General features: G+C 39.0%; 1 protein-coding gene across 6 annotated transcripts in view; it reads right to left on the bottom strand.

Moving 5' to 3' along the window:
- FNDC3A (fibronectin type III domain containing 3A) overlaps positions 1-17100 on the bottom strand; it is a 111325-nt gene that overhangs the window by 32492 nt on the left and 61733 nt on the right. For all 6 annotated transcript variants that reach the window (XM_059839013.1, XM_059839014.1, XM_059839015.1 and 3 more), the window contains 5 exons: positions 12258-12495; positions 9504-9773; positions 7362-7420; positions 1664-1821; positions 459-518 (listed from right to left, as the gene is read on the bottom strand). In XM_059839013.1, the coding sequence (XP_059694996.1) occupies positions 459-518; positions 1664-1821; positions 7362-7420; positions 9504-9773; positions 12258-12495 (785 nt within the window). The remainder of the gene's footprint in view (positions 1-458; positions 519-1663; positions 1822-7361; positions 7421-9503; positions 9774-12257; positions 12496-17100) is intronic.

Raw genomic sequence — 17100 nt, forward strand, 5'->3', positions numbered from 1 at the left:
CCTACTGAAGTAGTCAATTCTGCTAGAAGGGTAGAATTACACTGAGCTGGGGGCACATGTCATGCCTATGGGGTCAGGTTCACTGATCTACTGAAGCCAAGTAAAAGTAGCACAATATGACCTTTAGGTGGCCGAGCAGGGACCATCTTCCAGGGCAAGGTCCTTTCCCCTGCTGCTTGTGGGAAATTGGAAAGCAGCATCTGTGCCTAGGTCCAAGGACAGAAAAATGTGACTGCGCTAGCATAAAGGAAAGACCATGAATGGAGGATGAAATGTGCACCAATCTTGTCTTATGTTGTCCAAAATGGACTGAGTGGTCAGCTAAGTCAAAAATGTTGAGTGTGACTCAAAAGAGGGTGAGAAGTGGTTAAGACCATCTCTGAAGACTTAGGCAAATACACAATGAAACTTTTAAAACATTTCCACCAAATTTAATGAAGAGAAAGTGAGATACTCACTTTGCATGGTAATCAGTTGCTGGCCTGAGATCATTTACAGTAACCTTATTTTCTTCTCCACTGGAAAGAGATAAAAGTTTGTTTTAAAGACTGCTTCATTTATAAAAAAAGACATGTATCATTTAACTCAACACACCTTCTATGAAATATATTTCATAAGAGTTTGTCTTTTACTAAATAGCAACGTGTAAATGCATTTATCTCTGAGTTTTAGAGGTTTCATGTGTTATTCCTGTTCTTTTGCCCTGGTGGTTTTGGGGCACTTTTTTGTTTGCTGCTTTCTGAAGAGTAGCCATTATTTTCTTCTTTACTTAGTAAGACAAGCTGCATGTGCATGCATGTATGTTATTACTAAAAAAAAAAAACACTGAAGTACTGCAGCAAACAGCAGCTCAGTCCAGCCTTGCAAAAATCATTATCTAAAACTGTACCTGACTGCACATACCTACCTGTTAGAGCCTAGGAAACAGAAAAGGCACCAAAATAACATCTGTTAGTCTGCTTTTGCTGACATAAGCTTATCTTAGCAAAGGTCATTTCTCTGCTTCTAGTTTCTTGGATAGGAATACTCAACTTTCAATTGCATGAAATCCATGGAAGGTGACTAAGATAAACTAGTTAGATACAAAGGTTTATAACTGTTAGAGAACTCTATACCCTTAATTCTGTATTTTACTGTCATATTTCTCCAAATTGCAAAAAACTGACTGAAAACCGTTGTGTTAGGAATGAAACAACTGAAAAATTTTGTTTGCTTTGCTGCTGCTATGAGCTGTGTTCTGTGTGAATTTGCCTTTTTTTATTTAATATCATAAGACTGTCTCCTACCAAGATCAATTTTAATGAAGTGAGGGATAACCCTACTGGGAGGAAGAGCATGTGCTGACATAAAAAGTAATAAATTTATTTTTCTCACTACTTGTATGTCTCACTGTGTGAGAACTCATGGGTGTCTAGTGCAGCTGGTTGAAATACAGCAAAAGAGGTATTAAAATATGCCTCCAACATGTAAGAACAAAATCTTCACATTCCAGTTGATGGCAGAGACTTCAGTAATAAAATGAAATTAATTCTACTGAAAAAAGGGTAGCTAATTTCAAAACAGAAGTCACACAAAACTCCTGAACAACAAGCAGATTTTTAATGAGGTTTTCAGCCTCATATTTCAATGCGGCAGTGACTAAATAAAAATAGCCAACACCTACATGTACACAGTTTTGTACTTTCCATCTTTTCCAGTACTTGAAATCATCACTTCATAAGTATAAACCTCTGGTATGTCATTCTTGTCTGTGTCTTCTCTGGTATCACTGGATGGAGGGGACCACATCAGCAGTGCTGTTCTTGCCTGAATATCTGATACCTGTAGAAACACAAAGTTTTGAGATCTCTGCCATTTAAATTCTATTGTATCTAAATGTTACTTTGCAACAAATGATCAAAGAAGAGAAAGCAAAATCACATACTATTAGCAAATCAGAGTGCTCATACTGCTACACTAGCTACTAACTAGATTTCACAGATGAAATCAGGTTGGAAATGCAAGGAATGTAATGAGAAAAATGCAATGCCAGGCAGGGGGCTGAGGGCAGAGACACCTGTCGGTACACAACGCCACCCAGTGGGCCGCTGAAACATGGACCAGAGCATTGGCCAGGCACAGGGACGGCAAAGCACATCCCGGGACAGCAGGCACTCCATTAAACCATGCTTCTGGCACCTTTTTCTTGGAAGCCACTGGTACTATGACTTTTTTAACACCTTGTTTCTTATGAAATACAGGGAGATAAAGGCATGTTCACAAGGTCCATGTACATACACATAGAGACAATACCCTGAAGAACTTCTGTGGTCATGTTTGCCTGAGCACCCCACCCATTGCAAAAAGGCCTGGATAAAAACAGTTGGTGTGACAGAAATAGAAGTATAACCAGTGTGTGTGACCTCCAACTATCCAAAACGTGGTCCCAGCAGAGTAATCATGCTAAAGGGCAGTGACCCTCAGGTGGGTTAAATGGAAACAGAGAATCACAAGGCGCTCCTGAAACACAGAAGTCATCAGCTTTAGAAGTGTAGAGGTAGCATGAAATTGGTAATGGGGGAGGCGGGTAAGAGATGCTGGAATGGAATAGAGCAATGATCAAAATCTGGCCTAACAGTGTGAGAAATTGCCCTGCCAACCACTGCTGCCTCCATCCAGGCCTGATGGATGCTGTGCACTGCAGCTGGTGCAACAGCATTTTGGGGCACAGCAGGCACAGATTCACAGCTCAGGTGAGTGCATGTGACCTGGTGGAGAGCCTTCTCAAAGGCCTGTGGATTAGCAGACTGTAGGGAACAACAGATTCTAGGGAACAATGCAGTCACACACAAAGCTATTGAAACAGCCACGTCTTCCAAAGAAGATACATGACTAGGGGCACCCACACTCTCAAAAGAGTGGACGCTGTCTGAAACGTGTATGTGCTGCAAGGGGCTGAGGATGCTCGTATGCTTGTAGGTGAGTGCACAGGTGCATGCAGGTTTAGGATCTGTAATAGAAAAACTTGTGGCTATTCATAAGTATTGCACATCTGCTATTGTGGTTTATATGTTGCACCCACCTACTGTTTCCAATAATTTAACAGAGAACTCAAAACACATTTCGTTACATGAAATGACTAGTTTTACAATATGATCATAGTGTATGTCTATTTTGGGAATAATTGCTTTTGAAAATCTATTACCAGAGCATCAGAATCAAAAAGCTAACTTCAGAACTGGTGCTCTCAAATTGCTATAATCTACTAAAACTAAAAAACCGAATAGGTCAGATTCAAGAACGAAGCAGAGAGGATATGACTTATTGATAGCAAACAGAAAGGAAGAAAAATCACACTATGTGAGCCTCAATGTCTTGGAAATGATGTCACTAAACCATTATGCACTAGCAGGACATGATATCCTCAAAGGGATCAAATGTTGGTATGACTAAACACTGAAGTTTCTCTTTAAAATCTGGTAAGAAAAATTCCACTACTATCTTGATGCAATCACCAACTAGATTAACATCATCTATAACCACTGCAGTAAAATTCTAGCATTTCTGGAAGTCTCTGGAGTTGTGGGAAGCATCTGATAAAGTTCCCTCCTGGACAATCTTTACCCCACCCTCCTAAGTTGCACCAAGTGGCAGGAGATCCTGAAGGAAAGAAATACAGGTTCCCCAAGAACCTACTGTACTTCAGGACTATTAGATCTATTTTAAGATGATCTGTTCCTAGTTTAGCTACTTTAACAGTTGAATTTTTTTCCCCCTGTGTCCAGGCAGTGTCTCTCTTACTACCAGCTAAGCCTACTAGTCCTAGTCACCGTGGAATTGAACACAAATCTCTTTCCTTCCTTTTGCAGTTGTTTCTCATGCATTTGAAGACTGTTAGCATTTGAGTTTTCCCTCACCTATAAAATCTGATAATTCTCACTGTTCTTCTTATCTCCTAGTGATTAATTTTCTTGAGTGCTTTGCCCAGAACTGCCCAGAACACCCCATCTAACACTTTGCTAATGCCAAACTGCTACCTGACATATTACATTTCCTTCTTGCACAGGATATTTTTTACCTCTGTGAGATTTAAGGAAAAATAAGGGTTTTTGAAGAGCCAAGAGTTAAGATCAGAAGAATCCACTACTATTATGTGCTCTGAGACACTTGGGAGTGGCTTTTTCAAAAAACTTGGCATTACTGATTACTTTGTATGCTTATGCAAACAGCTGCAACGGATTCTGGTTGCAACTCTGAACACTATGTGCTTCTGCAAAGCAGAGTATAATACTTGGATGAGGCTCTAGCACTGTGGAAACAAGAGGTGAGCAATTCATTAGCAATCCAGTTCACCAAAGTGAATCTCCTCATTAAATATGTTACACGTGCCATTTGGGTCAAACAAAAGAGCACTTATAGCATGTGCAATCTGGATTGCATTCACAGTAACCCAAGATACTTAACTGAGAGTGAAGTGCATCACATGCCAAAAGTCTGCAGACACAGAACCAGAAAATATTATGTTCTCCAAAGGGATTTACATGCTATATAACCAACCCTCAAATTCTCAGCTTTTATTGCCTCTTATTAAATATTCAGCCTTCTGCATCATTCTTCATTTGGCTTTTGCGTTTTCAGGTCTTTTTTTCTGCTTTATTATTTGGTTAAGAGACATGACAGCTGGCGAAGACTTCGCTCAAACACCAAGGTGCAATCTGCAGAACCACTCCAATTTACATCTGTATATAAATAATTCAAGACCCCTAAGCAGAAGGCTCATCTGCTGTCAGTATCATGTAATCAACTTGACTTAACACTGCCATGCATGGAAGGATGAGGGATCTATATGGGGAAAAGTTCAAGCAAGTCAGAATCAAACAGGAGTTTGGAGATAGCAAAACTGATGCATCCCATACTGCACAGAACTGAAAGGTATTTGTAAATGAAAGATCATGACAGAGACCACCACCTGATTTAGATGTGCATGCCCTCATAGCCTTCAGCACTGCTCCTGGCTTTCTGGAGTAGGACATGGTGCAATGGACACTGTACTGGACAGCATCCTGTATGATCATCTGGTTGTATGGCCACCACCACAGCCAGTACTGCCCGTGAACCAGCATGGTTCACCCAGGGAACAGAGTGGATGATCCCTCAGAAACCACAATCCTCATAGTGAGTGCTTCAACCAAAACATTAATAAAAAACCTGCAGGAATATTTCTGATGAAATATTTCTGATGAAATATGAAGCAAAGAGAAGGTGTGAAAAAAACAATGTCCTGGTTCATTTGAGGAAAAGTGAGGAAAACATTTCCTGGATGAAACAGCAGGAGGGTGGCTTGAGATCCTGCAAGGCCCAAGTAGGTAACATTGCTGCAACTTCCACCCTCTCAAAGCCCTGACAGTCCCTTGCCTTTATAAAGCATAAGCCTCTCCAAGTGCTGGAAGCCTGGCTTTCTGCCTTGTGTACACTCTGAATCTGTAGCAGAGTACCACTGCCTGTGCCTGTGATGCCTTCGGAGGCCTGCAGAGATCACTCGTGGCACACAGCTATGTGCAATGATGTCCAAGCAAGAACACGGTGGGGAGAGGAACTAGGGCACTTGTCTAAAAGGCACGGGTGGTTGAGGGCAGAAGGAAGTGAAAGAAAAGATGATAGTACTGGCACTGCACTGCTTCTTCCTATGTCATCAGCAACACAGCACAAGAACACACCTGTTGATCTGTTCTTCTCACAGTCTCATTCAGAGAGAGTTCAGAGCTCTCCTTGGCAATGCAGTCATTTTTAACATCCCAATTTCAGACAGCTCCCACCTCCATGCTGCTTAGCCACCAATGACACAGGAGCACTAAAGACATGTCAACCCATCCTGATACTTGGACACAGCAGGACACCAGGTGTTCAGGACTTCCTCTATACAATCCTTGCTCAGTGCTTGGACAACCACAGAATCACAGACAGAACGGTTGAAGTTGGAAGGGACCCCTGGAGGTCAGCTGGTCCAACTCCCTTGTTTAAGCAGGGCCATGTAAAGCCGGCTGCCTGGAACTATGTCCAGACAGCTTTTCAGTATCTCCAAAGAGGGAGTCTCCATAAACTCTCTGGCCAAGTTGTGCCAGAGCTGACAGCCTCACAGTAAGAAAATGTTTCCTGATGTTTAGAGGGAACCTCCTGTGTTTCAGTTTAGGCCCATTGCCTCTGGTTCTGATGCTGGGCACACTGAAAAGAGCCTGGCTCCATCCTCTGTGCACTTGCCTTGCAGATATCTATATACATTGATAAGATCCCCTCTGAGCCTTCACTTCTCCAGGCTAAACAGGCCCAGTTCTCTTGGCCTCTCCTCATCAGGCTGTAAAGAAACATATGAGAGAAGAATCAAGACTAGGGCACTAAACTGGGGTGAGGTTGCCTGGAAAGTGAAAGGTAGGTAGCAGATGATTGGCGAAAGTAGCTGACTGACTGGACAAACCCGTGGCAAGCTCTTCCTGGAGTTTCAGTTGTATGGACTACGCTACAACACGGAACATAGACTGATTTCACTCAGGCAAGATGGTGGATTCATGATTGTGGTGAAGATTTTTGGAAAAGATGTGCAAATCTTCACAGTGAGGTTGGGACCAGGGAAAGTCCAGACAATGACAGAAAAAAACACTGGCCTGCTCTAAAATTCAAGAAACTCCTGAATTTGGCAACAATGCTTTAAAGAGTATCTACACAAAAATATGCATCAGTTTTATAAACTGAAAATAAGCTGATAAATTTTCAAGCAGGTAGGTCAGAAGTCCACCGCTGATAGTCACCTTCTGTGGTGAATTTTACGCCTCTCTTCCCTGAAGCTGCCAAAAACTTTTAAAAGAGAAATAGGTCATATTTTTTCTTTGCTTTGCAAATAAGGTTTTACAAAACCTCATTTTTGGTGATGTTTCCAAAACCTTGCCAGGTATCTCTCATGCCTAGAGATATATGGTGTGTAAAATTGCTTCCTGAACAGTTAAGACTAAACAAAGTTGCAGGAAATTGAGAACAGATTCTGTAGTATAATAGTATGTTAAGCATCATATTCCATTAAGCAGCATCATTATGCTACTGCCAATGTTACAATCTCTCTCTATGCTTTTTAAATAATTCTGCTAATACTGAGATTCACAGAATAGCCAGTAAGAATTCTGCAGTATATGTATCAAGACAATTTTAGTTTTATAAATGTTAATACACTAAAAATTGCTCTGGTTGTTTACAGTACAGCGACTGGAAGTGAAGTGAATTTGCTTTAGTATGGAAAATTAAAGACTGTTTAAACTTAAGAGAGAGAAATAGAGGTGCGACTGTAAAATAGCAACAGATATATTCTGATTTTATGGAAAGCTTTTGTTACTTACCACTGGCTTGGCTATATTAGAAAGAAGTGCTTCCAATGCTTTTGTTTCTTCATCCTTTTCTTAAAAAACAAAATCAAAGCAAAAGAGAAGTACCCATGAATATTGTGCAGTAACTTTACACTGAAATAGCTCTTCAAATTCAACAATTGCACAGAGAAGAAAGCATTTATAAAGTAGAACATCTTGCTAACTTGCATTCACCTAGGACAACATGAAACCAATTAAGCTTCTGAAGAAGTTGTTAATATAAAACTATTTCTAAAGCCCTTCTGTGCTTTATGGAATACAGACAGCCTGGTTATCATTTAATAATGTATAACTTTAAACCCACTGCTTCTATGGAGAACTTAAGATCTTGGCTATTTCCCACAGATTTCTCTTTGGATGTAGATGCAGTCAGGTTACAGTAGTTTAAATATGTTATTGCTCATCAGCTGGAAGCCTAGAGGCAACACTGCTGGCCTTCCTCAATTGCAAGGGAAACAATCTAAGGTGTTTTCTGCCAGCCGAAGGTATAGCTTTATAAAGGTATGAGCTTTATAAATGATTTATTGTTTACAGACAGCATTTTGTATGCTTTTCTCACATAATATTTAAAATTTATTATCTCAGAGTAAGTGAACAGGCTACTCAGTTTTGAAGGTGTGGCCGGGCATTTTTAATTCCTTTAACCTGCCTTAAACGAAACATAAAAGAAAAACAAAGCCTGACAAAATTCTTCAAAAAACATTGATAAAATTTACAACTCTGTTTCCAAGATGGTTTATGCTGTTGAAATAAATAAAATGCTTTTCTGACTTGTATGACAACTTTAAGTCACCGCCTTCTGTTTGACAAGTCTAAGTCTCAGTACATGACTTTCCCCAATGTCTCCTAAAAAATAATTTTGAGAAGAGGACGTTTCCATTTTTCATTTAATATACTTTGAAGGAAACATCACCAAAATTTTTGTAATGTGTAAACAACAGTACATTTCATCACTTGTGCCTTGTTAAAGTTAGCTCACAGATAAACACCAACAAAGTAAACTGAAGCCGAACGGAAAGTAAACTGCTACTCTGGAACTATAGTAACAAATATTCAGGTTTGGAGCAATAGTTCCCAACTTCTGAATTTCGGCTGTATCTCAAATGTCACCTTTGGTACTAAGCTTGTACAGGATATCATCTACACATGTTTTTAGTTCTCATAGGTTGAGATTTCCTGGAATCAATTAGATGTACTTTCTTCACAATTCACTTAATTTTCAGCAATCTAATGTACATTGGCACAAAATTATTATCTCAAAGCAAACTTTAGAAAATTGAGAAAAATCATGATTTATTTCCCTTAGCATCACCAATTACAGTTCCTTATTCTGAGAAAACTGCTCCTGGTTGATGACAAGTCTTTGATGTTATGTTCACAATCTGAAGGACTATGGCAGAGACCTCAAAGTTGCAAAGTGACACATGGTTAGATTTGACAATGACTGTATGACTGAGTGAATTCAATCCATCTATGAGATCACAAGCTTTCCAGCGAAATAAAGATATTAATAATAAACACACTCCCTATGGTAGTGTCTTAGAAAACATGAACTCACAGGAAGTAACGTGAGGACCAGCCTTTTTCTACGAGGGCCTTTCAACAGTAAGTGGGTAGGGATAGAGCAACTTTATGTAACAGCAGTATCTCTTTTACAAAATATTCTTTGTCAAGTTGGATGTATATTTTCTGATTCAGACACTCGATTCTTTTCCATGTTTTCTACAATATCAAACAGGCCATCAATATTCAGTGATTCCTTAAAATGCAAGCACTCTGAACAAAACAGAGATTTTTCTTTAAACAGTGTCATGAAGTGTGACTCATAATATTTCCTCAAATTTACATGGAGACTTCCGTACCAGTAGTTTTTGTTTTCTCAGGCTCACATTCCCATGTGATGAGCCGACTGATCATCCTTAACTCCACTATATGTGGAGGGCACTTAGAGGCAGCTACTCAACTTCAAGACTGTCCAAGTGTGGTATTCTAGTTAAAAAAGTTATGTTCAGACACAACAACAACAACAACAACAATACGATTATTTGTCTAGTCCAGACACTGGACTTGATATATTAATATGTGTGTATAAGCAGTATTTTTGATAACACCTACCTTCTACTTCTGTGTCTGTCTGAGAATTGCTTTTTCCTTTAGCCAAAGACTTGCATTTGGAACCTGTGCTTATTCCAGCTGCATCCTGTCCTTTTGTAAGTCCATTAGGTTCACTTGTAGGAGAAGGACATTTCTGAGGAGATGATGGAGGACTGTTTAACTTATCCTTCTGAGTTCCATGTCGATCTTTTAACTTTTTTTGTAACCTTTCATATGTTTTACTAGACCTTTCATCTCTAAAGTTGGATCTTCCATGAGCAGGCAGAGTATCTAAATGAAGGAAAGAAAAACAAACCATTAAGAACCAAATCTAATTTTAAAATCTACCAAAAATGCTATGTAAGTTAAATGTGCACCAGTGTGTAAAATTGTATCTCTACTCCTATTTGAAATCTGAAGTGTCCAGCAGGTAAACTGATACACATTAAACGGACTTTAACAATATGTTAGGGAAGAGAGTGTAATCTTTCCCTCCCCCATATTTTCTCCGCATAAAAATTATTCTTGAAATGTTTCTATGATCTTGAGCTGTGAGGTACAGGATAAAGTGATACAGAAAAAATGTGCTACTACTTTACTACACTGGAGGAGGTTTGATCTAATGTTGAATAAAAAAAATCCATTAAGTTTTGGAATGCAATAGTTTACTAATACTTTAATGATGCTTCAGCAGGAATCAACAAGGAAAACACCCATAAAAGCATAGAAACATAGAACCTGTGTTCTATGGGGCAGTGGAAAGACACTAAAACACGGAAGACAGCTTGGCCAGGCCTTGTAACAGTAACCCCAGGTATTGCTACAGTAGCACCAAAGTCTCATCTGTAAGTCAGAATTGCCTTTGGAAAAAAGTCAGTACCGGACTACTGACAGCATTAAACTGTCAACTGCTGAACTCCTCTGTCCAGTTCTAACATTTGTATTCATTTCACCTTTATATTTAGAAACACTTTACTGACTCAAGATTTTATATGCCAAGTCTTTCCTCAGTGTAACCCTGCCTATGGCAAATGCTGAAAGCTTAAAAAAATACATCCTTCAAATTCACCATAGAATTCGCTCATTTTCAGGTAAGTTGGATAAGTCAGTCTGAAGAATACATTATTTGTTATTTCTTAAGAGATAAGAAGTACTGAAAATAACAACAAACAAGAACTTCCTTGCAAGGATAAAAAGAAAAAAAATTAGAGAACTTCTCCATTTCTGTTGGTTTTTTTTAAGTCAGCTTAATTCACAGAAAGTTTGACAGAGGACTTTAGATAAGCTGTGTCTGTTTAGAAATGTGATTTTTCACTACCTTTAGAGAGTTCAGTGCTTGTATCAAGGAACTACTGTGCTCTATGAGGATCTGGTTGTTTCCTGTGGGGTTTTTTGTTTGGTTGGTTTTTTTGTTTGTTTTTTTCCTTAAATTTAGATTCCTGAAATAGGAGCCAAACTGTGGGTTTTGACTTGTGAAAGCTACAGCCAAAGTAAGAGATCCAAAATTAAATATGAAATCTGTAGCAAATAAATAATAAATTACAGTGTTAACACTTAACTTTTCTAAAGCCAAAGGCATTTTATATATACACTGAAAATAAAGCAAAGAATCCCACTTTATCAATTTTTTTACATTAACAGTTTAGCAAATTATCACTGAATTCATATTTAAAGTGATATAACCTGGCAGCAAAAATCTAAAAGAATATTATTCCATTTAGAAGCATCATTTTATGTGTTTAATTATCATACCCCAATTTCTTAATTTAGCAAACTAAAACCAAACAACTGCCATCTACAAGAAATTAGGAAATTAATAAAACTACAAATAAGCACCCAAAGAGCATCTAGTAATGTACCATTACTGAAATAGTGCAAAAAGAAATAAAGTACAACATAAGAATACAGAAACACTAAGAATTCCAGTAAGATCAAGACATGGGTATACTTTTACCTGACCACTTTGCTCATCCTAACTATTTAAGCTCAACAAATTGATTAAGGCCATTTTTAGGTTATTTTAGTAGTATCATAGAATGTTGAAAAATTGTGTTTAACCTCTCTCCTCATAGCTTCTAGCTTTCTCTAAAAACAGAAACCTAGAACTGCTCTCAAAGTCTTTCAGGGTTGGCACCTGCCTTATCTAAAGAAAAGCAAGTCTACCAGAAATGTAAATATTAATCTAACAAACAAGCCCCTGAGTTAGAACACAAATACACTTTGCCTCCAAACCACAGTACAGGCAGATGTCAACAGCACTACCAAAGATGGCTTTAACCACTTTATTAAATTTAGGTTATGGCACCTCATTACTCCAACTGGACTTCAAAGGCCCATTCAATTAAATGCATACAGTTTTATGAAAAATTGACCACTTTTTTCCTTAATACTAAGAATTCCTACTTCATGCTTCAAACAGGATGCTTGCAAGACATGAGATCTCAGAACAGTGCTCAGGTATAGATTTAAGTGCTGAATCACTATAAACACTTTCTGCATCGCTTTCCTAGGAAAATATGTAATTTATACAAGTAAGAAGTAATCTCTAAGTTTAGTGGATCACTGAACAGACAACCAAATAAATTAAAAGAACTTCTGGAATAATAAGCTTCAGCCAAATCAAGGCTGGTATCCACATAAAATGTTTTTGTGTATGACTCCCATTAAGCTGTAAATCTTGCTTAACAAAGCCCACACAACAACATAACGGATGCTGGAAATGAGCAGAACATTATTGCCTTTGACAAAATTTGCAATATTTGATGAGCTACTTACCCACATCCCCATAGACTTGTGAGGTGTGATACTGTGGAATGTACTGCGTTGCCATGTCACCGGCTCCAGTCACAGGTGAGTAGATGTGACGGGGTGGAGGGGGTATCATGGCTGGAAGAGGAAGGAAGCCGGGCAGTGGGGGATGTGGAGGCCTGTGTATCACTGTGTGACCACCAGGATGAAATTCTGGAGCCTGAGGAACCACCACAACCCTTCGAACACCGTTATCCTCAATAACCTGTACAGTGAGAGACACCATGCACCAAAAGAGAAATGACAGTCTGAAAAATATGCTTCTATAGATCCTTAAACAAAATCAGGAATAGTAAACCTTTTAAATCTGAGGAATATAAAACAGGAAATAGCAAGGGGAAAAAAAAGGGACATTAAAGAGTTATTATGTTAAGTATATTAACTGCAGCAATGCCATTAATTTCTCAATGTGATGGGAAGAAAACTTAAAAAACAATCTGACTGTAAGAGTATCTAACCAACAGCCTGGTGTATTTATGGCACGAGCCAAGCTTCTCCTATGGGTCCCATTTCCACCCTCATTCTGCCTCATTCTTCATACACTGCCTGTATGCTACACTGCTGTAGGATTTGTTCTACAGCCTAACAACTAGATTGGCTCCCTAGAAATGAACTGGTGAACTGACAGACCTCACTCTGCATCAATAGTAAGAGAAGAGCTAAGAAGTGTCTGGTTTTTGCTCTGTCCCCAACTCAGCCCACCAACACTAATGCAGGAGACACCAGCCATAGTGGCCCTGCAGCAACCACCATCTGCATCAAGCTGTTAGCAAACAAACTACCAGGATGGTAGTCAGCTCTCTCAAAACTCCTTCACAAATCAAGCAGTTCTAAAATTTTTTGTCCTTCTCCTCCCCATATCCTTCTACCAGTAAAGAGGTCTTGAATCCTGAAGGAAGTCACATGCTACTCAGAAAACAGGGGCCTTTGTGGCAGCCACTGGCAGACTGCAGTGCGAGGGATTGTGAAAAAAATAGCAAATGGGAGATGTGACAGCAGCCTTTGTGTAAAGTACCCAAGTGTGGCCCTTAGCAATGCTGGCAGAAATTCCAAGCAGTAGCAGTAGCATGTGCAATCCCATGGTGAGAATCTGTAATACACATGGAGCTGAGATGTGCTAAGCATGGTACTTGTAGCACATCTGGGCTGTGCACCACGAGGGGCTTTGGCAGAGAGCAGGCACAAGTGCACAAACTGTACCAAGTACTGAAGCAGAAAATGTTCAGTCAATGAGGGTGGGTCATCAACTAGACCAGGAACAAGGGTCTACCCCTGAAGCACCTCACATTATTACCCTCTCTAAGTGTTTGTAAATTCACAAAAATACATGACTGTTGGTGACACCTAGAGATGATCTTGGCATATTTTGACTTGTGTGCATCGTGGTGTCAGTAACTTTAGTATATGGGACGCCAATGAATAAACTGTTCTTCATTTCCTAGTAAAATGCTGTAGAATAAAGTCACAGCAGAAACTGCAATAGAAGGTTTTAGATGGTACATTTATCCAGAAAAGGGGGAGAAGAATGGAGTATCATGACTACATTCAATAGCAGGGGACAAAGCAACCCTATGGCATAAGGGTTTACTGACATTTGAAATGAGACGGGGACATGTACACATACACCAATAAACATCCTGGTGCAACAGGAACAGATCAATAGATCAAAACACTTAGTGCCAAGCTGCTCTCAGCTCCACTGTTTAAGGTTAATGGAATCATGCTTGGCTAGATTTAGCCCTGTACCCTAGAGTGAATGCTTCCATCAAGTCCGTGACAGAAAGCTGCTTGGAGGATCATTGGTTTTACCATGTCCCCATTAGGGGTTGATGTGCATCTGGTACATCTGGAACAGAGCTTCTGATTTTGTTTTCTCTGCCAGCAATCTAATTTGTACAGCCCCAAATTATCCTGCTAGCTGAACCAATGCGCGGTAAGTGAGATTGGTACAGGAAATTGTTTCAAAACTTCACCACTGTGCTGAGTGAAACAGTGCTGTAGATAGAGCTGCATGCTTCTGCTACTGTAGGATATGCATATGCAACAACATTCAGAAGACACAGAAGTGTGTATACAATAGAGCTGACCCCACTTTATTTAACAGACAGTTGGAAATTATTGTTACCTAAGTGAACACAGCTTTAAAAAATATGCATATCATATGACTTTAAGAAATGGGTTATTTTCAGTACACAGAAATTGTTCCTTCTTGGGAAAGAGTAATTAAAGACAATACAATTCAAATCTGTGTAACCATAGCGGTATGGTATTCTAAAGGCAGAATATATTAGCAGTAAATACAACCAGAACTTCTCCTGTCCAATGAAATTTTCTAAACACTGAAATGTAGGTTTAATTATTTAAGTCCCTTTTGGTTACAAAACCTCCAAAATACTGCAACTTATTATGATTTTATGAGTAGACTCAGATTATGTAGGAAGCAGCTCCCATTAAAAAGCAAACAAGCTGCTTAGTTTACAACTTGTTTCCTCGGGCCTGCTAATAGCCTAAGTAACTTAGAAATAGTCACCCAATCTATAACAGCAGGGACCTTATGTTTAACAAGCCTGTAACTGTGCTTCCAGATCTAACATCTGCTCAATGGTAGGCCTCTAGCAGACAACCACATAGATAAAAAAGCTCCAAAAAGCAGCCAGAGCATCATGCTAAGTCTATAATTTTAAGCTTAAAAAGTAAACAAGCTCTCTATTATCCCAGTTGTGCTAGCAAATTGTGGTTCTGGCACAGGCCTGTTTGGTTGAGTCAACCAACCAAACATCACTGGAAAACTCACTGCAGACAGTGAATATAGATGGCTTAAAAGAGGATGAATAAAGATGGGCTTTCTTTCAGTTTTACAACTACAGTTCCAAAAGAAGAGGAAGGGAAAAGGAAATCAGCTGATGAATTGCTTTTTAGTTATGTGATATAAGAAAAGTAAATCTTTTATTCAGTGGTTATCCCCAACTTCTAACAGAGGACAGTACACTGCATCACTGCCAAACAGGAACTGAAGCAAGCATAATAGAACTAAATGAAAATGGAGATACAAAAGATGGTTATGTTGAAGTTCTTCCAGGCTGACAGCTTAGGACATTTAGCTGGTTTTCTATTCAATACAAAATATAGCTGCAGCTGCTGACCTTTAAAACTATACCTGAAGAAACCACAGAAGTTTGCTAGGACTGCAGTAGGTCTGGGAAAACTCTTAGCTCTATAATGTTAGACTTTTCTGTTTTGCAAGACTGCTATCAAATCTTCTGGCTGGTAAGAGGAACTCCCATCATAAACCTCGAAGTCTGGTATGTTTTGTCAGTAATAAACACTTCAGAAGGCTTATAAAATACAGGTTGTCCTGGACTACAGCACTTCTACTCAGATGGAAACAGCAGATGAGCTCATTCCACCTGCACTCTGAGCTGGATAGATGTGAGGCTCCTTTAGCTCAAAGGTCAGAGTGCTGTGCTAAAACAACACCTGCTTGGATTAACAAACTCCAGTGAAAGGCTAATGAATGGGCCTCAGCAAGGCCCAGCCCTTCAGCATCTTTGATTCGAATAGTCCTCCAAGGGAGGATAAACTAATTCAAATAGTATTTTTCAGATTGGCACATTTTACACAATTTTAAAAATATGTACTTCATCAAATGAAAACAAGTAAGAAATATAGTAAAATTCCAATTTTTACTTGGCTCTAAACTTCTTTCAGTTATTTAAAAATAAATTCTGACAGGAAACAGGACTTTTTACTACAACCTGAAGATATATGGACTTTTAGTGATTATTTATAAGTAATTTTTCTTCTTGCTTGGGAATTCAACTACAAAGGATGCATAGAACCAACTTAACAGTCAACTTCCAAGAGATGAAAGATAAAATCAGAGTAGTAGTCTGTCTACCCTAACAGCTTTTTATTTTGCTAGAGGACAATTTTTTTATTGTTGTTTAAATAATTTGTCCAACATCTGCTGACATCGTGGGCTTTTTTGTTGTACTTTATGCACTGTAGTCCCTTCTCAGTGTACCCCACTGGATGCACACTAAGTCAGAGGTAGACTGGTCACGACATCAGAATGCCTTGAGAGAGACTTGCACACTGGGGAGTGGTGTTCAACTGCTCTAAATTCCAGATCTGACCTACTAAGCCCTAGACTTGTTCTACAGGCAAGGGAAAGAAAGAGGCACCATCTAAAAGGCCACACATCTCATTATAATTCACATGTCAGAAACAGTGAAATTTCTTCACATGTGAGAAATCATCCTTTTAATCTGCTTTAAAGGATGTCCAGGTTATCTAGCTCACATTTAATTTCCAGGCATCTAAATGAGGAATCACACAGCAGTGAAAAAATGAGAGCCCCATTTTAAGATAAGTGGTGGAAACACTTATTATACAATAACCTAGTCCCAATGGACAGCTGACACTTTTTTCCATGTTGTTTGCTGTACTTTTTCAACTGACCTGTTTTTCTCCTTATCTACAGGGAACTTCCCAGACATGAACTATGTACATGTATAAATTATATATAATATATATATTGCTGCCAAGAGAAAATATCCACTAACACAGGAATCAGTACGGGTCCTGCACAAGCAGATATTTGGGTCATGACTGTATTTTATATTCAGAAGGCATCTAGTACATTAGGATTCTGAACTCAGCAAGGAACTGTGCTTGCTACTGTCATGTACATAGTTAATATATTAACTGAACAGGCACAGACACAGCATGAGAAGTCTCCCATCTCAGAAATACTAAGCGACATCTCCTCTTATCTCCTTGCTTGATCATAGTGACTGAAATCTAACAA

This window comes from Haemorhous mexicanus, chromosome 2 (genome assembly GCF_027477595.1).
Source record: "Haemorhous mexicanus isolate bHaeMex1 chromosome 2, bHaeMex1.pri, whole genome shotgun sequence".
Lineage (NCBI taxonomy): Eukaryota > Metazoa > Chordata > Aves > Passeriformes > Fringillidae > Haemorhous > Haemorhous mexicanus.